The 21,352-nt window shown below is 36.9% G+C and overlaps 1 protein-coding gene across 4 annotated transcripts; it reads left to right on the plus strand.

The window, feature by feature from the left end:
* The first annotated feature begins 776 nt into the window (after nt 1-776).
* Nucleotides 777-20,952, plus strand: Ciao2a (cytosolic iron-sulfur assembly component 2A). Of its 4 annotated transcripts, XM_013358386.4 has the most exons (6): nt 780-1,122; nt 5,450-5,614; nt 13,889-13,938; nt 16,470-16,515; nt 17,128-17,163; nt 20,489-20,952. In XM_013358386.4, the coding sequence occupies exons 1-6, from the start codon at nt 963-965 to the stop codon at nt 20,584-20,586; spliced, it is 555 nt and encodes a 184-aa protein (XP_013213840.1). In that variant the 5' UTR covers nt 780-962; the 3' UTR covers nt 20,587-20,952. The 4 variants fall into 4 exon arrangements, with proteins under 4 accessions (XP_077905035.1, XP_013213840.1, XP_077905036.1 ...); XM_078048910.1 differs by lacking the exons at nt 17,128-17,163; nt 20,489-20,952 and adding an exon at nt 5,794-5,861 and having other exon boundaries at nt 782-1,122; nt 16,470-16,511; XM_005316673.5 differs by lacking the exon at nt 17,128-17,163 and having other exon boundaries at nt 787-1,122.
* Nucleotides 20,953-21,352: the final 400 nt, after the last annotated feature.

Below are 21,352 nucleotides of genomic sequence, written 5' to 3' on the forward strand. Positions count from 1 at the left end.
TCCAAGGGCAGGGGGCCATATCTTTGTAAAGACGTGGTGCCTACATATCTCATGACAAATTAAGTACCTAATAAATATTTGAGCTTTGGATGACGGGATGGATGGATAAAACAACATCGTCAACCTTGTAACTGATACCCATCACAGTTATAAACACCAGAGGACTTAAGATTTTCTTTTTAGGGTGGCGACTTCCATTATGTCACTGTTGGGCACATTAAACAAAGTTCTCTCCTTGCAAGTCGTCTTTGAAGGCTATTGGCAAAAGCATTATCCGTGGCGGAGAGTTGTGCTGAATTGAGTCCACAGGAACGAGAAAACCTAAAGGTTGTCCCCTTCCCACCGCCATGCTTAACTTTCCTTACTGGACTCCCAAGACGTCCCACTTCGCCGCAACGGAAACCCACTTCCGGCCTGATCAGGAAGTAAGAAAGAGTTTGGCTGGAAGCAGCTCCCTTAAAGAAATAGCTGTAAAGAGTCTTCGTGTTAGAAACTTCTTAACTGTAACTTTAAAGCGTGTCTGTGTTACAAAACAAGTTCTCCTGTTCCCTACCTCTTCAACATTCATCTTTAGTTTATCCCGGGTGCTGAGTGAGGCACTCAGTGACAGGTAGCAGACCGTTACATTCCACCCCCACCACGAACTACAAATCCCAGAATACAGTTCGCTGTCTTCCAAAGAAAACGTCCCCTACATCCCAGCATGCAATACTCCTCAAGGGTCGCGAGGAAGTTTTCTTGTCCCGCCGAAACCGAGCAAAGCATGCAGGGGCATGTAGTTTTACGTTTCCCTTCCCTAGGTCCTTCGCGCTTGTCTGTCCGGTCCCGCCTATTCTCTGCTCCCCTAAACCTTTGCACTTGTCTTGACCATTTGAAGATCAGGAAGTTGATAAATCCTGAGGCCTGCTGCAGAGAGACGGTGGCTCAGATAGGACAGTCGCCAGGAATGGCGGAGCGTCAGAATGGAGTGGGTGTTGGGGCTGCTTTCTTGGACGCTGAACAGAGCCCGGTGGCCCTTAGGCCTCTCTGAGCAGGGAGCTGCCCGGTGGCCCTTAGGCCTCTCTGAGCAGGGAGCTGCTCGGCGGCACCGGATCATGGAAGAGAAAGCGCTAGAGGTTTATGGTAATTAATTTTACCCAGTGCAGCTTTTGGCGTTGTTATGTGGAATTGGTGGGGGAGGCGAAGGGAACAATGGCCTCACCTGAGGGCTGGGAGTGGACACCTGTTTTTTTGCCGGATCTAGTGGATGGGAAGCATGGGAAGCCTTTTCTTCGGGATCCTAAATCACACAGAATGGAAGTCCTTCTAGCAGCGGGCTCTTCCTAAACTTGGGGCAAGCTGAGTCTGGTAGTCTTAACCGGCTTTATTTTTCTTCTTTGCCATCCATGCCCTAGTGCCTAGTGTGGACTGAAATTACAAGAACTGTGGGCAGAGCAGAGGTCAAGGGTGCTCAGTTAGGAAGCAGAGCTGTCTTGATTACACCCCTTGAGTTTTCTTCCTTCCCTAGCTCCTGGACTCGCACTCTCACCACTTCTGTGGGCACTGCTATGATTGGGGACTGGCCCAAGGTCACAGCCACTCTTTTATGACAGATTCAATACCCATAGGTCCCAGAAGACCACAAGATAGGCTTCTTATAGCAAGGCCTGGAATTTACAGTTCATTAACACAGTCAAACTGTGTTTTATATGTATGCATACATATATACACACATATATGTGTTCTTCACTGTATATATTTAATAGTCCCCTCTTGGGACTGTCTTCAATATACAGATAAAGAAACAAAGGCTTAGAATGGTTAAACAACTACTTGGAGGTCACACTGTCAGTAAGGAACTAAGCAAAAATTAAAGCCCATGTCTTCTTATTCCGAAGGTGCACTTTTGCACTTTTCACTTCACAATTGCTATTCCCTGCTCTCCCTCTCTCCCTCCCTCTCTATCCCCTCTCCCTCTCTCTCCTTATGTAGAAAACCAAAAAAACTCCATATAAAAAGAGATCTAACTATAACAATACAAATGTAACTGGGGCAAGGATATAAGCTAGTAGAAGAAAGTGAGGGATGGGAAAGACCTTTGGAGTTAGTCTGGTTTACTTTTCTCTTGGTAGAGGCTGGAATACTTAACCCCAGCCAAATGGTAATTATGGGTGTACTGATCTCCACAAAGCAGATGAACACATTCCTGTCCTGCCAAACCTTTATCTATAGCTTTTAGGAACTGCAGGGCCTTGGAGACAAAACTTTGGAAGACAGATGATTCTAGTCCTGAAACTTAAGAGACCTATATATGCAAAAATATAGTATGTAGTAGAAGGCATGGACTTCAAAAAGAGATATAGAAGTTCATGGGAAGATGAGAGTCTCTGAGGGAATCTGAAAAGAATTTAAAAGAAGGAGCCACTTGAGTTGAGCAAGAATAGTTGGGACCTGAATATGTAGTGGGTCAAGAGGGCATTCTAAACCCAGGAGACTGGAGCAAAAGTATGGAGATTGGAAGATAACATAGCTAGGGAAAAGGAGATAGATGGAGCTAAAGGGCAGGTTTTGAGGTTACAGGTGGAGGTGTGGCTGAATGTTTTAGATAGGTTGGAATTGGATACTGAAGCTTTTAAATATAAATGAAGACTCAGTATCAGTGCAGAGCCGTGGAAAAATTTTAGACACAAGGAATGTGAGGAGAGCAACATTGATTTCTTTTAAAATAAACCAATCCAAAACTTCTGAAACCACTAGAAAGCTAGAGAAGTTAAATAAGGAGTGAGATTTAACTTCAGGGTTTAGAGGCATATAAAGAACATAGTATAAGCCAGGCACAGTGGTACAAATCTGTAATCCCAGCTATTCAGGAGGGTGAGGCAGGATTGCAAATCTGAGGCCAGCCTTAGCAACTTAGTGAGACTGCCTGAACATTAAAAACAAACAAACAACAACAAATTATGTAATTCAGGTGTAGAGCATCCCTGGGTTCAATCCCCAGTACATGTCTCTCCCCATCCCCCCGCAAATACCAAATAGTACAACTTGGCCAAATGAACCATACAGGGAGAAAGTCTGGGAGGGTTAAAAAAAAAAAAAAAAACACTTTCAAAAAACTCTGTTTCTATAAATCCCATGATAACACAGCTCCTGTAAGAGAAGCTATATCGTCTTACCTGCCTATATTTTAAAATTCCATTTCTCTTTAAGAATAAGCCCAGGAGATAGCTGGGGAGAAGGTAGAGTTTGATTGATTTTTCCCAGTTGTATTTCTGATTACAGGAGAGCTATAAATAATAGAACAAAGCCTGAGGCTTAAGATCATCAAGCCTATCCTACCTAAAATTCTACTTTTATCCTTTCTATATCATTGTTTCTTTTTTTATCATTTTCTACATGTAGCCTCAGTGAGAAGGGAATCTTGTCCACTCCATGACCAACCCAGGCTCCCACATTTTGGGGGTGGGGGGTACCAGGTACTGGGGCACTTGACACATCCCTAGCCCTATTTTGCATTTTATTTAGAGACAGGGTCTCACTGAGTTGCTTAGCACCTTGCTTTTGCTGAGGCTGGCTTTGAACTCACTATCAGGAGCTCCTGCCTCAGCCTCCCGAGCTGCTGGGATTACAGGCCTGCAATACCACACCTGGCCAGGCTCCCACATTCTTAGTCCCATTCCCTTCTGCTTAAATTTACCAGTATCCCCCTCCCCCTTTATATTTTCAAACCTCTCTTACTGTGATCCTTCCCTTTGGGTATATAACTTACTCAGATTTCTTCTATCCTCGTCTTTGTTCTAGCTTTCTTGTAAAGCTAGAACTGGTCTTTCTCTGCCCTTTTATCCCCACTGCCAAGGCCCTAGGAACACATTTTCAGTTTCTACTTACTTCTTTTGCAAGCTGGCTTTGGCCCTTTTCTGCTGAAACTGGTATTATTATTTTTTTTAATGGTACTGAGGATTGAACCCAGGGGCACTTTACCACTGAACTATATCCTCAGCCCTTTTAATTAATTAATTAATTAATTATTTTTTGTAGTTGTAGATGGACAGCATGCCTTTATGGTATTATTATTTTTATGTGGTGCTGAGGATTGAATCCAATGCCTCACACATGTGAAGCAAGTGCTCTGTCACTGAGCTACAGCCCCAGCCTCTGTATTTTTAATATTTGAGACAGGGACTCACTAAGTTGCTGAGGCTGGCCTTGAACTTCTGATCTTCCTGCATCAGCCTCCTGTGTTGCTGAGATTACAGGCATGTGCCACCACACCTTTTGAAACTGCTTTCTTGTAGTTGACTTCCTCGGTGACAAATCAAAGATCTGTTTTAGCTCTTGTCAGCTTAATTCAGCATTTGATATTTCTTCTAGCTTTTCTTTCTCATTCTAATCCTTAAATGTTCCCAAGGATCCCATCCCTAGATTTCTTTCCCTTTATACAAATGATTCTCAAACTGAGCTACATGTAAGATAACCTGAGAAATTTTTTAAACTCTCAGTTCTAAGACTGTACCCTAACCAATTAAATCAGAATCCCTCAGACATTAGTTTTTGTTTCAAGGGCAAAGTTCTACTCAGTCTCTGTGAATCCCATGGGTTCAACAACCAGTCTAGTTTGGTATCCTTTTAAACCCTATGGCACAGTTCAACATTTGCTGGAAAATTCCATTGGCTTGCCCCTTACACACCTCAAAATCACTATGTATCAATTGTCCCAGGCCCCACCCAAATTTCTTCCTTGTTTTGTTTATTTTTATTCTATTGGTGCTCTCTTTGACACTTAGACCTAAAATCTGAGTCTATTTCCTTGTCTTCTGCATTCCAAGGGGTGACAAATGCTGTTGATTCTGTCTCTGAAATTACTTCTTCATCTGTCCCTTCCTCTGGTACCATCATGTGCTGATTTTAGGGCCAGCTTTTTCAGTTAATATCACTAGCTCTATTCTTTAATTCTGAGTCTGGTAGCTGGAGGATGAATCACCAGCTGACAACACAGTGCTATTCATGTCCCTTCCTTGTTCTCATCTTAAGGACTGCCTGATGCCTGTAACCAGTTATAAAAGACCCTTGGTGGTCTGGCCCAACCCTTATATTCTAATCTTATGCTGGATTCTAAGTAAATGAAACTTGACATATTACCTATTTCTATAGGCTTGATTTCAAATTGCACTTCTATAAAGCCTAAAACAATATTCTTCCAACCTAGTAATTCCTCTTGAGCTCCCATAACATATTTCCCATTCTTATTATATTCTCTCTGCAATGTTGCTTCCAAGAAACTCAATGAGGTCTACTAATGATCCAAGAAAATAATTGTCTCAAAAGGAAACCAGTAGTAGAAATCTGTCAGAAGCCTAAAAATTGCAGTAATACTTGCTTAAAAAGAAGTCAGTGCTTAGAATTGGCAAAATCATTGCTATTTAGAATATTCATATCTTAATGTAATACCTTGTCTCTGATGATTTTTTAGATTTGATTCGAACTATCCGGGATCCAGAAAAGCCCAATACTTTAGAAGAACTGGAAGTGGTAACAGAAAGTTGCGTGAAGGTTCAGAAGATAAATGAAGAAGACTATCTGGTTATTATCAGGTTCACGCCAACAGTACCTCATTGCTCTTTGGCAACTCTTATTGGTAAGATTATGTGTGCATATGTGTAAATTCTAAATTATTTATGTGACATTGACTCAAAATAACAATTTGTATCATGTATCACACTTTATGGTTTACAGAATATTTTCATTTATTCTTCTTCTGTCATTTTCACAATTAGCACTTGAGACAGTTAAAATACTATTATCTTCATTTTATAGATGAGGAATTGGAAACTCAGAGAGTTCAAATCACTTGCTCGGAATCCAATAGACAAGAAATGGTGAAGGTGAGACTTAACCCCAAGTCTCCTGACTCCAAATTTCTTTCTCTAGTTATCTCTCAGTATTTCTCTTAGGTATGCATGGTCACAGTTGACAGAGGGCGGGTATAGGATAGATGTTCTAGTTGTGGACATTGAATGGCTGCTGTCAGACTAGCCCTGGTGATGCCATCACCATCTTCTCTGTTCAGCTTCTCTGTTGCCTTCCATATAGTATGAGCATGAAAGTGTTAGAAAGGTTATGTTTTTGTTAGTTTGTTTTGGTGGTGTTTGACATTGAACCCTGGTCTTTCATATACTCTAGAAACACTCTTCCACTGAGCTATTTTCTGAACCCTCAGTGCTTAGAATTGGCAAAATCATTGCTATTTAGAATATTCATATCTTAAAGGTTTTATGTTTTGGTTTTGTAGTTATTGGGGATTTAACTGGAGGTTGCTGTACCACTGAGCTATATCCCAAGACCTTTTGTTTTGAGACAGTCTTGCTATTGCTGAGGCTGGCCTTAAACTTGCAATCTTACTGCCTCAGCCTAGCTGGGACTACAGGCATGTATCAGTGTGCCTGCTTCTGGAAGGGTATTTTTTGAAGCAGGGTATTTTTTTCACTTGAGGCTGCAGTCTCAATATTTTGGATTAATTAGCAGTGCTTTGAAGATATATGTTATTATAAAGAATTTAAAGGTAATATAAAGGAATATTCCATTTGGTTTCTTTGAATTTGTACTTTTTATAAAGAATATAAAGGAAATTTATTTCAAACTAAATGTTCCTCAGTAGAGGATTGATTAAATAATTAATGATAATAAATATAAACAAAGGAATACTATGCAGTTATAAAAAAGAATGAAGAAACTCATTAATAATCAGTACTTACCCTTATGACATACTGTTAAGAAATAAAAATAAGCATAGTATTGCTACTGTTTACAGAAAAAAGGGCAAAAATAGCCAAATAGCCATATGTGGTGATACAAGCCTGTAATCCCAGTGACTTGGAAGGCTCTGGCAGGAGAATTGCAAATTCAAGTCCAGTCTGGACAACTTAACCAGACCCTGTCTCAAAATAAAAAATTAAAGGGCTGGGGATGTAGCTCAGCGGTAAAGCACCCTGAATTAAAGCCCCATTAGTACTATACATTCACCAAAAAAAGGAAAAAAATAATTTATATTTGTATGTATAGAAAGCCTCCATAAAAAATGAATAGCTATGATGGGTATAAGTGGGTAATAGTGGTGGTCGGAACTGGACAGATGGGGGACAGGATGAGATAGAGACTTTATATTGTCTTATGTTTAAATTTTCTGAACCATGGGAATAGATCATTTGTTGAAAGCAAACAAGTTTATAAAAATTGAAAAGGTGAGTAGTTTGTTATTGTTCGCACCATTGTGATTTAGTCCCTTTCTCACTAGTTGACTTAGATTCCTTTTATTAGTGGTTTCCAGCATATAAGCCATATCTTGAGGGACTAGAAGTTCTGTGTATACATAGGTGTTATTTCAGTTATTAAAATTTTAATGCTAGGGGCTAGTAGAGCTCTCGCCTAGCACAGGCAGGGCCTGGGTTCAATCCTCAGCACCACAAAAATATAAAGGCATTGTGTTGTGTCCATCTACACCTAAAAAATAAATAAATAAATATTTTTAAGAAATTTAATGCTAGGAAGAGTATTATTGAATGCATAGTTATTTTTTGTCAATAGAGAATTTCTGAACCAACAGATATTGGATATACTGCTACCATCTTGAGGAAGAGGGGGTATCTTAAAATACTTTGACAGATGAAAGTCTTTAAAATAGCATCCAAAATAGCAAATTCATTTTTAAAATTTTTTTTTAGTTATAGTTATTAGTTTTATAGTTATTAATTATTTTTTTTTTTAGGGCTGGGGATGTGGCTCAAGCAGTAGCGCGCTCGCCTGGCATGCGTGCGGCCCAGGTTTGATCCTCAGCACCACATACAAACAAAGATGTTGTGTCCACTGAAAACTGAAAAATAAATATTAAAATTCTCTCTCTCTCTCTCTCTCTCTCTCTCTCTCTCTCTCTCCCCCTCTCTCTCCCTCTCACTTTAAAAAAAAATTATTTTTTTTAGTTTATTTATTTTTATGTGACACTGAGGATCGAAACCAGGGCCTTGCCATGCTAGGCAAGTGATCTACTGCTGAGCCACAAACCCAGCCCCGCAAATTCATTTTTTTGAAGTAACATTTATCTGAATTATAAAGTGGTATGTTTATTGTCAATCATTGTGAAACTTCACAACAAAAGTATAAAGAAGAAAATAAAATCAGTTGTCATAAAAGAATATGTGCTTTGGGTTAAAATCCCAGCTCTGTCAGTTCTCCCATTTTGTAGCCTTGGGCAAGTTACTTAACTTTTCTTAGCTTCTTTCTTATCTGGGAAACAGGGACAGTAAAGATATTTAGATTTGTAAGGGTTAAGAAATAACAGCATGAAATATATTATTATTTTTTTTTTGGTGCCTTATGCATGCTAGGTAAGTGCTCCACCACTGAGCTACACACCCCCCCTCAAAATGTTTTCATAGTATTAGTCTTTAATTACATAGTCATATAGGTTACATGATAATCATATCTACATAATTATTACAACTATTTGGATTGCTTCTAGCCTCTCACAATTATAAATAGTACTGTGATGAGCAACTGTATACATAAATATTTTTATAAATCTGATTATTATCTCAGGATAAATTTCTTTTTTTTTAATTTTATTTTTATTTATTTTTTATTATTATTATTTTTTATTGTTGGTCGTTCAAAACATTACATAGTTCTTAATATATCATATTTCACAGTTTGATTCAAGTGGGTTATGAACTCCCAATTTTACCCCGTATACAGATTGCTGTATCACATCAGTTACCCTTCCATTGATTTACATATTGCCGTTCTAGTGACTGATGTATTCTGCTGTCTATCCTATTCTCTACTATCCCCCCTCCCCTCCCCTCCCCTCCCCTCCCCTCCCCTCCCCTCCCCTTTTCTCTCTCTACCCCCTCTACTGTAAATCGTTTCTTCCACTTGTATTATCTTGTTTTACCCCTCCTTTCCTCTTATATGTAATTTTGTATAACCCTGAGGATCACCTTCCATTTCCATGCGATTTCCCTTCTCACTCCCTTTCCTTCCCATCTCTCATCCCTGTTTAATATTAATCTTCTTCTCAAGCTCTTCATCCCTACCCTGTCCTTGGTTACTCCCCTTATATCAAAGGAGTCATTTGGCATTTGTTTTTTAAAGATTGGCTAGCTTCACTTAGCATAATCTGCTCTAATGCCATCCATTTCCCTCCAAATTCTATGATTTTGTCATTTTTTAATGCAGAGTAATACTCCATTGTGTATAAATGCCACATTTTTTTTATCCATTCATCTATTGAAGAGCATCTAGGTTGGTTCCACCATCTTGCTATCGTGAATTGTGCTGCTATGAACATCGATGTAGCAGTGTCCCTGTAGCATGCTCTTATTAGGTCTTTAGGGAATAGACCGAGAAGGGGAATAGCTGGGTCAAATGGTGGTTCCATTCCCAGCTTTCCAAGAAATCTCCATACTGCTTTCCAAATTGGCTGCACCAATTTGCAGTCCCACCAACAATGAACAAGTGTACCCTTTTCCCCGCATCCTCTCCAGCACTTGTTGTTGTTGGACTTCATGTTGGCTGCCAATCTTAGTGGAGTGAGATGGTATCTTAGGGTGGTTTTTGATTTGCATTTCTCTGACTGCTAGTGATGGTGAGCATTTTTTCCTGTACTTATTGATTGATTGTATGTCCTCCTCTGAGAAGTGTCTGTTCAGGTCCTTGGCCCATTTATTGATTGGGTTATTTGTTATCTTATTGTCTAATTTTTTTACTTCTTTGTATACTCTGGATATTAGGGCTCTATCTGAAGTGCGTGGAATAAAGATTTGTTCCTAGGATGTAGGCTCCCTGTTTATCTCTCTTATTGTTTCTTTTGCTGAGAAAAAACTTTTCAGTTTGAGTAAGTCCCATTTGTTGATTCTAGTTGTTAACTCTTGCGCTATGGGTGTCCTATTGAGGAATTTGGAGCCCGACCCCACAGTATGTAGATCATAGCCAACTTTTTCTTCTATCAGATGCCGTGTCTCTGATTTAATATCAAGCTCCTTGATCCATTTTGAGTTAACTTTTGTGCATGGCGAGAGAAAGGGATTCAGATTCATTTTGATGCAAATGGATTTCCAGTTTTCCCAGCACCATTTGTTGAAGATGCTATCCTTCCTCCATTGCATGCTTTTAGCTCCTTTATCAAATATAAGATAGTTGTAGTTTTGTGGATTGGTTACTGTGTCCTCTATTCTGTACCATTGGTCCACCCGCCTGTTTTGGTTCTAGTACCATGCTGTTTTTGTTACTATTGCTCTGTAGTATAGTTTGAAGTCTCAGGATAAATTTCTATAAGTGGAATCATTGGGTCAGTTAGTCTAAATACATTTAAGCCTTTGGCTTATATCGTAAATACTTATCAAAAAGCTTATACTCATGCTTGTCTTACATTTGTGAGGCACTGGGTGTGATTCTCAGCACCACATAAAAATAAATAGATAAATAAATAAATAAAACTCCACCCCAGGAATTAAAGAAATAATTCCATAGAAGAAAATATTATCATATATAAAATATTTATAATAAATTTAAAATAGTGAAATCTGGAACAAACTATAACATCTATTAATAGGGAAATAGCAGCAATGTAATGTGCTTTCATATTGCTATTGAACATAAATATAAGCAAGGAATCAAAGTATCTGTATGAGAAATATAGACTGGGCACCATGATCCACCCCTATAATCCCAGCTACTTGGATACAGGAGTATAATGAGACCTTCTTGAAATTATAAAAAAATAAATAAATAAAGTACTGAGGATGTAATACAGTGGTAGAGTGCCTTTGGGTTCACTCCTAAAGTACCAAAAATAAATAAATAAATGAGAGAGAAAAGTATATGAGAAGATTTAAATGATAAGTTCAATTTGCATCGTGAGTTCAATTATAGAAAAATTTATTTATGGAACAAATAGAGAGTGAATGAAATAAAAGTAACGCCTATGTGAGGATGCTAAGATGACATAATGGTTGATATTGCAAATGTTTATATATACTGAGCAAAGTTTTTTGTCAATTTTCTTGGCCCTTTTGATATGTGTTTCATTTAAGATTCTTGGCTTTTTAGAAGGCAATGTAGTAGGTATTCCAGTCAACACAGTTGGAAAACTCAGTGAAGAAAGTCCTATTTCTGTGTTGAGGGACATTTCTTATGAGCAGATAGTCCCAGTAGAAAAGGTACCAGAGTGTTAAAAGTACTAGCTTAGATTGTCACCTACTCAAAAGTTACCGTGGTGAATGATTACATAGACAAGAAGACTCAAAGAGATCAAGTGAGTAGGCAGAAAACCAGTTGATGATCATTTATGTTGACATCTAGAAAGAATGACTGTGGCAGCAGTGATCCTATCAGAAGGGCATAGGATTTGGAGTCTGAAGTTGTAGGTTCAACTTATACCTCTGCTACTTGTTAGCCATCAGATTTTGAACAAATTGCTGTAAAATGCAAATGATAGAACAGTAAAGCTAATGTTTATTGTACACTTGTGTGCTGGGTACTATTTTAAGCTTGTTGCTTAATAGTTTATTCCCAATAGCAGCTCTATACATTGGGATACTAATATAATACCTGTTTTACAGATGAAGAAACAAGCTCAGAGAGATTGAGTAACTTGCCCAGGAAGAGGGCTAATGTATAGTGGAGCCACTTTTCAACCCAGAGTATCTCAATTATGATGTAGTGCCTTTCTTGAGGATAATGATGCTCAAGGGAGTGCTTTGTGGGTGCTGGGGTAGAAGCTCAGCGGTAAAGCACTTGCCTAGCATGTGCAAGGCCCTGGTTTCAATCTCTAGCACTTCAAAACAAAACAAAAAGTGTTTTGTGAATTGTAAAATAGTTATTAATTTATTTTATGGGTGAAGCATTACCCACAGCAATGAGATCACATATGGATGCTCATATGGTACACAAATAAATTAAGGAAACAATGTGGGGGCCAGGAGAATAGAACTCTCCTGCATATGCTTTAAGGCAGATCCTCTAAAGGGAGACTCTGTTAAGGAAATGATATCTTTTCTTTAGAGTCCTCTAATATTTATTAAGAACTACTGCTTGTTTGTTTTCCTGATGCCAGGGACCAACTGTAGGACCTCAGTATGCTAGGTAAGCACTCTACCGCTAAGATACACCCTCAGCCCCTAGAGTTACTGTATTTGAGGCTCTAAGCTGGGCACAGTCTGATTATATCTTATCTAATCTTTTTCCCTATTCTGGAATCTTTCAAAAGATTCTGTTGGAAACTTAATAGTACTTATAATATAAAAAATAGGGAATAGGGTTGTGGCTGAGTGGGAGAGTACTTGCCTCTCATGTGTGAGGCCCAGGGTTTGATTCTCAGCATCATATATAAATAAACAAATAAAATAAAGGTATTGTGTCCATCAACAACTAAAAAATAAATTTAAAAAAATTAATTCATTCATTTCATAGCCTCCCAAAGATAGGTAGTTGGACAATTATATTTTGCTATATTAGGATGGTTTGGGGTTTTATTATTAATATTTATTTTTAATAAGCCAAAATACTAATAAATTCTTTTATAGCATAAAAATCCCTTATCATTGGTTGGGACAGGAAATAAACTGCTCCAAATAGAAGGCTGTAAAATTAAGGAAAGGAATCTATTTGACTCTTATTTTTTCGTGACTTATTATTGAAGCACTTTCTCTTCATAATAAGAGCAGTCTGATTTATCTTCTGTTGTCTAAGAGTATGGATTTAGTCAAAAATTGATTTGAGATTGATTATGTTATGTGCATCTATAAATATGGCATAGTAAATCCCACTATTATGTATAATTATAATGCACCAATAATAAATAAATATTTATTTATTTATTTTTAACTTGGAGATGCAGGAGAAGTTGGACATTGGCACTGAGGATCTGTTCCAAGTCCAGTTTTAATTACTTTTCTTTCATTCTCTTTCTTATTTATTTATTTATGTCATACTAGAATTGAACCCAAGAATGCTCTATCACTGAGCTGTTATCACCAACCCTTCTATTTTAAAATTTTACCTTGAGACAGTGTCTTGCTAAGTTGCCCAGGCTGTCCTTGAACTTGCAATCCTCAACTAGAAAAAGAAATTATGAAACTGAGGCTTAGCTATGGTGACAAACTGAACTTCAGTGGAGGTTGTTTTAGGATAGTAATTATTTGTAGTTTATAAGCATAAAGAATTCCCACTTCAAGGGCTGGGGATATAACTCAGTTCATAGAGTGCTTGTCTTGCATGCACAAGGCCATGGGTTCAATCCCCAGCACCATAAGAAAAAAAAAAAAGAATTCCCACTTAAAGAAGTTTCATTTGGCCCTTTTTAAATGACTCTTACCTGGTTTTATAATTTTTTTATTTATTCATTTTTTTAATGTGGCTGGGGATTGAATCCAAGGCTTCCAGTGTGCTAGGTAAGGGCTCTACCACTGAGCCATATACCCAGCTCCTTTTACTTGTTTTTAAATTTTTGCATTGCCTAGCTTGTTGTGAACATTCAATAAAGTTTAGTGAATTAATTGACCTTTGCTAGAAGGCTAATTGATATAATAGAAAAGGCATGAATTTTGTAGTGGTCCTGGGTTCGCTTCCCAATGTGACAGCTTGGGCAACTTACATTGAGACTGGTTTCATAATTTGTAGAATGGGGTTAATAATGCCTAGTTTACTGGATTATCACGAGGAATACATAAAATTGTGTATTAATTTTCCTAGAATGGTGCCAAGCTAGGGCACCTTACTACCTTCTGTGCTAGATTTAGCAAAGCACTTTTTCAGTTCCTATATTATGTGAGAACACATAACACAGCTATATGGTTTTTTTAAAGAATCAAGAAGAGATGAAGAAATAATTAGAGAATTTCTTTTTCCTCTTCCACAGGGCTATGCTTAAGAGTAAAACTTCAGCGGTGTTTGCCATTTAAGCACAAGGTAAGAAAAATGTTTCATTCTTGTCTTGAACCCAGGGACTCACACATGCTAGACATGTGCTCCACAACTAAGCCACATCTGCAGCCCATGTTGTTGTATTTTATAACTGCTCTGTTCCAGATATAATTCATACATATTATATAATTCACATATTTAAAGTATACCATTCATGGGTTTTAGTATATTCATAGAATTGTGCAGCCCTCACTCTAATCAATTTTAGTATGTTTTCATCACTCCCAAAAGAAACCCTATCCCCATTAGCAGTCATTTCCCTTTTATTCTGAACCCTCCTCCATCTCTGGGCAATTACCTATCTATATTCTGTCTCTGTAAATTTGTCTATTTTACATACTTCATTTAAATGATATTATACAATGTAGCTTTTGTGTCTGACTTCTTTGTCTTGGCGTGTTTTCAAGGTTCTTTCACGTTTTAGCATGTATCAGTGTTTCCTTGCCTTATAATATTCCATTGTATGAATATGCCACATCTTATTTACCTCTTCGTCATCTATTGGACATTTGCTTGTTTCTACGATTGTCTGTTTTGTTTTTAATGAAAAATGCTACTCTGAACATTTGTGTACAGGTTTTTGTATGGGCATGTTTTTGTCTTTTCCATGTAGGAATAGAATTGCTGGGTCAATAACTCTATGACCATACCATTTTACATTTTTACCAGTAGTTCCAATTTCTCTGCATTCTCACCAACATTTATTATTGTCATGTCTCTTTTTTTTATGTGTGTGTATGGTACTGGGTATTGAACCCCAGGCCTTGTGCATGTGAGGCAAGCACTCTACCAACTGAATTATATCCCCAGCCTTGCTCAGATTTTTTATGGCCTAAATGCAATTGTTTTCAGAGAATGTTCATAAGAAGCTAAAAGAAATTATATTCAGCTGTTGTTGAAGGAAATATCCTGTAAATGTCAATTAAGTTCATTTAATTGATAGTATGAATTAACTCTGTAGTATCTGTGTTGATTTTTATGTCTGGATGACCTGTCAGTGTATTGAAATCACCCAGTATTATTATATTGGGGCCCGAGACTTTATGTCAAATAGTGTTTGTTTTATATAGTTACGTGCACCAGTGGTTGGGGAATAAATATTTAATATCATTATATTTTCTTGTTGGATTATTCTGTTTTCTAATATATAGTGTCCTTCTTTGTCTCTGATTTTGGCTTGAAATTTACTTTGTTAGATATAAGAAGAGCTACTCCTGTTTGCTTTTGGGTTTCATTTGTATGTAATACCATTGCATCCTTCACTTTAAGCATGTGGATGTCTTTGCGTATGAGGTTTGTTTCTTGAAGGCAGTGTATAACTGGGTCTTGTTTCATCATTCAGTCTGAGTTGCACATAATTTTTAACCAAAGTAAATGAAAGTGGAGTTATCCTATACCCATGGCTTGTGGTCTAGATAACAATGTTATGCCACTAGGAAATTGTGTATGGTACTTTGTCTTTTAAGAGAGATTACATGAAATGATCTCTAAGGTCCCTTTAACTGTAATAGATTATAATTTTTTTTCATGAAAAGGATTTATCTCGGTAGTGAATAAGTAAGAATTAGTTCATGTGTTTCAGTGTTCTGTGGAAAGCATGCTTTCTTTTCTTTTTTAATTTTTTACTTGTAGATGAGCATAATACCTTTATCTTATTTATTTATTTATTTTTATGTGGTGCTGAGATTTGAACCCAGTGCCTCACATATGTCAAGCAAGTGCTAAGCCACAAGGCCAACCGCGAGAGCATGCTTTCTTAACCACAAGATTTGCAGTGATTTTGTAGGTTGTCTCAAAAGCTCTAGGGCTTAGAGGCTAACTAATTTGTAGGGGTGCAGCAGGGCCAGGAGGAATAGCTTAACCAATATTATACTTGAGAAAAAGTGCAGCAAAATAATAGAGGATAAGAAAAGGAAGATGCTAAAATTGTATATATTGTGATCCCATTTTTCTAAAACAAATAATGAAAAGAAACTTCCAACTCTGTGTGTGTGTGTGTGTGTGTGTGTGTGTGTGTGTGTGTGTGTGAGAGAGAGAGAGAGAGAGAGAGAGAGAGAGAGAGAAATGTATATAAGTCTATATGAGTATAAAGAAAAATATCTAAGAAACTACATGAATACATGAAATTGTTAATGTGGCTTTCCCTGGGAGTGGCGCAGGAGGTGGTTTAGATATTTATTTGGAAAGAAGTAGAGTACAGGGGAAAGATATTCCTGAATAAAACAACACATATGAGATTTCATTTGTATAAAATTGTGTTTATGTGTATTCATTAAAAAAATTATGAAAATGCCCCCTGCAGGATCTCCTCAGTTGAACAAAATATTATTAATTTCAGTCTTTGTTTTAGAAAAGAATGTGAGTGATTTGAGCCTAAGTCTTTAATGTCTGAAACAGGATTTAGGCTTTCATCCCAAATTCCAAACATGTAGATTCTTGAGTCCACTGCACATTCTGCCTCACTCTGTCATCTTAGAATGCTCTAATGTTTTGTTTCTATTATTTTTTCTTCCTAGTTGGAAATCTACATTTCTGAAGGAACTCACTCAACAGAAGAAGATAGTAAGTGAATCTGGAAATATTAAAAACAACTACAGATAGTATTTTAGATTGGATACTGGGTTATTCTACCAGCCAAATATCTATTGGATCACTTACAGTATACTGTCAGTTATTTGGTCCTTATTCACAGACTGTAAAATACAGGCATTTGAAAGTGGTGTTTTTTTCAACCAGGACTCTGGATGAACTGTAGTCCGTGGATATTAATTGGCTTGGGCCAGAGACTGAACATCTGTAAATGGTATCCAGCTCTAGGGACCTTGACTTTTGAGCTCAAGGACATAATTCTGTTCTTTGTGTACTTCAAATTGGAGGTCTTGTGATAAAAGCATTAGGGAATTGGAGTAGGTGCTGTCTCTTTGAGTTACTGTGTTAGAATAAGAGTGGAGAATCTTTTTTATGTTTAGAATCTCTAGCCTACAATGAGAAATCAACAAATAACTGCTTAAAAATCACAGAGGTGGGGAGTGGGGTTGTGGCTCAGTGGTAGAGCGCTTGCCTAGCACGTGTGAGGCGCTGGGTTTGATCCTCAGCACCACATAAAAATAAATAAATAAAATAAAGATATTGTGTCCAATTACAACTAAAAATTTTTTTTTTTTTAAATCACAGAGGCAGGATTTGGGAAATGCAAAAGAGTTCCAATTGGTCTGTGTCTCAATTTTTTTTTATTTATTCTTTTTAGTATAAATAAAAAATGCAGAATGTATCTTGACATATTATACAAACATGGAGTATAACTTATTCTAATTAGGATCTCATTCTTGTGGTTGTACATGAAGTGGGGTTTCACTGGTGGTATCTGTATGTTAAATTAAAAACAGAATTCTGAGCCAGGTTCAGGGATACATGCCTGTAATCCCAACTATTATATATGCCTATAATCCCAGAGGGTAAGGCAGGAGTATTTCAAGTTTGAGGCCAGCCTGGGCAACTTAGCAAGACCCTGTTTCAAAATAAAATTTTAAAATGTGTAGGAATGCAGCTCAGTGGTGGAGCATTTATATAGTGTACACAAGGTCCTGGGTTCCATCCCCAGTACCACAAAGATATAAAAAATAAATTAATTAATTTAAAATGAATACATAAAAACAGAATTTTGTACAAATGATAGAGCACAATAATGAGATATATATATATATATATATATATATATATATATATATATATAATGTATGGCTATACTAAGCTTATATCATTAAATTAATTGGAAAGGCAAAAGACATGAGAAGAAGAGATAGCAATATAGAAAGCAATAGTGGGGCTGGGATTGTGGCTCAGTGGTAGAGTGCTCACTGGCACATGCGAGGCCCTGGGTTTGATCCTCAGCACCACATATAAATAAAATAAAAGTATTGTGTCAACTACAATTAAAAAAATTTTTTTTTAAAAAAAGATTGTTTAAAAAAAAAAAAAGAGCAATAGTAAGGTAGGTAGGTAGGTAGAAAAAGACAGTGACTCCACAAGGCTGGGAGAGATTTATCAGAGGAAAAATAAAAGTACAAAGAAAAGAGATGCAGAGAAGAAAACCTCCTACTTTCACAGCAACAGTCTGTTAAGGAAACATTTTGAGTACTGTTGTGAAAACTATAAGGTCATGTCCTATTTTCAAAATTCCGGACTTATATATCATCATTCTCCTCATGGGCTAAGTTTATTCAAACCCTATAAACTGAGGGCTTCTACCTCTAATTTAAAAAATAGTAAGCTGGAGATGTAGTTTAATGGTAGAGCACTTGCCTGGCATGCTCGAGATCCTGGATTTGATCTTGCCACCAAAAAAATAAATAGGTAAATAAACCATGTGCGGTGATACATGCCTGTTGTCCCAGCTACTCAGTAGGATCACTTGAGCCCTGGAGTTTGAAGCCATCCTGAGCAAGACCCCATCTCAAAAATTAAATAATAAAGTAATAAAGTAAACTTTAAAAGAGCTTAAGTACCCTTAATCCATTCACTTTATCCTTTTTTTCCTCATTTTTAATTGGTCCATTATAGTTGTGCATATTGGTGAAATCTGTTGTTACATATTTGTACATGCACACAATACAATAATATAATTTGGCCAATATCATTCCCCAGCATTTCCCCTTTCCCTCCTCTCCTTCCCTGGCTTTTTTTTTTTTTTTTGTACTGGGGATTGAACTCAGGGGTGCTCTACCACTGAGCTACATCCCCAGCCCTTCTTATTTTTTAAATTTTGAGATAGGGTCTCACTAAGTTGCTTAAGGCCTTGCCAAGTTGCTGAGCCTGGCCTCAAATTTGGGATTCTCCTGCCTCGGCCTCCCGAGTCTTTGTGATTACAGGTGTGCATCACCATGCTCTCAGCCTTGGGTTATCCTTTTGAAAGTCCTCTAAACTATAGGACTTTGTGTGTGTGTGTGTGTGTGTATATATGTGTTGCTAGGAATTGAATCCATGGCCTTGGGCAAGTGAGGCAAGCACTCTACCAATTGAGCTATAGCCCCAGCCCTAAACTATAGAATTTTATAAGAATAATAGTATTGAGTTTTACGATTTTGGTTTTCCATTTTTAATTGTTTACCGAATGCTTTCTCTGTATCCACAAAGTTAAACTGTTGAGATATGTACCTGCCCATGTAGAGCCTACATTTTCATAGAAGAAATAGAATAAGTTGTATTTGTTGACACAGGAGTGTGTGTATGCGTGCACGCTTGTGCGTATATGTGTGTGTGCATGCATGTATCAGTACTAGGGATTGAATCTAGGGTTTCACAAGTCTAGTCAAGCACTACCATTGAGCTACTTCCCCAGCACTTTAAAAAAAAATTATTTTTGAGACAAGGACTTGCTAAGTTTCCCAGGCTGGTCTTAAATTTATGATCCTCCCTGCCTTAGCCTCTTGAGTAGCTGCGGTTACAGGTATGTGTCACCATGCCTGACTGTGAGTGTGTTCTCTACATGAGAAAACCCAGAAAAATCAATCCTCATTAGGAATATGGATATCTTTCTTTTGAATTCTTCTATTAAAATCACTATTAGTGGGGGCTGGGGTTGTGGCTCAGTGGTAGAGGGCTTGCCTAGCACGGGCAAGAACCTTGGTTCAATCCTCAGCACCACATAAAAATAAATAAATAATTAAAGATAAATATATAAAAAAGATTACTATTAGTAAATTGTAGACAACAAAGTGAGCCAATAGCTTTATTATGTGAAGATCCATGCAAGCTGATTAAAAAAAAAAGACCCAGTAGATTAATAGAAAGAAATATTATCAGAAAATTCACACAAGAAGAACTCATCAGTAAACATGGAAAATGTTCTATCACTCTTAATCAAGGAAATGCAAATTACAGTGATAATATGGAGCTATCTTTTACTTCTTGTTTTATATGTGCATTTAGGTGTATTTGTTTTTATTACTAAAACCAGCTATTGGCAAAATTATAGCTAATGTATTGTTTTTGAAAATGTAAATAGGTAAATAATTTTGGAAAAAATTCAGTAATATAAATCAAACCATAACAATACTTACACCCTTTGTTCTCACAATCACATTTTAATTTTTTTGTAAAAAGAAGAAAAAATAAAAGGCAATAATTTTAAGTTTTTTAAAAGATCTTAATTGGTTTTATATTTTATTCTAGATCAGGCAACATGCAGAAAACTTTATGCTTAAAGTTGTTTATTATATTTAAGTATCCTGTAGTTTAGAAAATAGGCTTAAGGGGAAAAAACAGCCATTTCCAAAATTGTGTTTACTCTAAATATAACTGTATAGAAATGGCCAACAATTGGAAATAAAGAAATTTAAAATAGTTGTAGTAGGGTTATGAGTAATATTTTTATTTTTAAGTCTGCCTTCTAGTCCTTGTAAATTGCAATTAAGTAGTCAAAAACAGCTTTAAATTCTCAAGGAGTTACATTCTTTGTTTTAGTAGGCTAATAAAAATACTGTATGGTCCTCTGTATTGACATAGTTCTACTAATTTTTGTTTGTGTGTTTTGCAGTCAACAAGCAGATAAATGACAAAGAGCGAGTGGCAGCTGCAATGGAGAACCCCAACTTACGGGAAATTGTGGAACAGTGTGTCCTTGAACCTGACTAATAGCTGTTGTAATTACTGAACTGTAATTATTTGATAGATTTGTTTAAACTCTTTGTAAAATGTATGAGACTCATGTTTAATACATAAATGATTTGTACCTCAAAGCATTTTTAAAAGGATTATTTCCAAGCAAGTTATAGTTATAAAGTAGGACCTAATTTGTTCAGTGAATAACATTCTCAGGATTTATAACACTTAAGTGATCAGACAGAAAAATATTTTCTAGTTATTATGGTGTAAGATGAGTTACTATTTTTCTGATGCCCATTCTGATACAACTACTTTTCATGTCAAGTCTCTATTGTGCCCAAATGTATTTGATTTAAATCATTACTGTAAAATAAATAAAACAGATGATTCTTATAATGTTTCACTTTAGAATTTTGTTGAATTGTAAATTCCACTGTGTCAATTCCTCAAAGATATTTTCAAAACTTTATTTTGCTGATTATTATATAGCATCGGATCTAAAAACCAAAAGGAACCCTTAAGTTTGGACCCTGTGGGCTGGGGTTGTAGCTCAGTGGTAGAGCACTTGCCTTTTTTGCTTGAGGCCCTGGGTTCGATCCTCAGCACCACATAAAAATAAATAAATAAAAATAAAGATATTGTGTCGGGCTGGGGATGTGGCTCAAGCTGTAGCGCGTTCGCCTGGCATGCGTGTGGCCCGGGTTCGATCCTCAGCACCACATACCAACAAAGATGTTGTGTCTGCCGAGAACTAAAAAATAAATATTTAAAAAATTCTCTCTCTCTCTCTCCTCTC

Source organism: Ictidomys tridecemlineatus, chromosome 5 (genome assembly GCF_052094955.1).
Source record: "Ictidomys tridecemlineatus isolate mIctTri1 chromosome 5, mIctTri1.hap1, whole genome shotgun sequence".
Taxonomy (NCBI): domain Eukaryota; kingdom Metazoa; phylum Chordata; class Mammalia; order Rodentia; family Sciuridae; genus Ictidomys; species Ictidomys tridecemlineatus.

Coding starts and splice junctions, on each gene's coding strand:
- Ciao2a (XM_013358386.4), top strand. CDS start 963: ATGGAGTGGGTGTTGGGGCTGCTTTCTTGGACGCTGAACAGAGCCCGG. Junction 1,123..5,449: donor GAAAGCGCTAGAGGTTTATG/GTAATTAATTTT, acceptor ATGATTTTTTAG/ATTTGATTCGAACTATCCGG. Junction 5,615..13,888: donor CTCTTTGGCAACTCTTATTG/GTAAGATTATGT, acceptor CCTCTTCCACAG/GGCTATGCTTAAGAGTAAAA.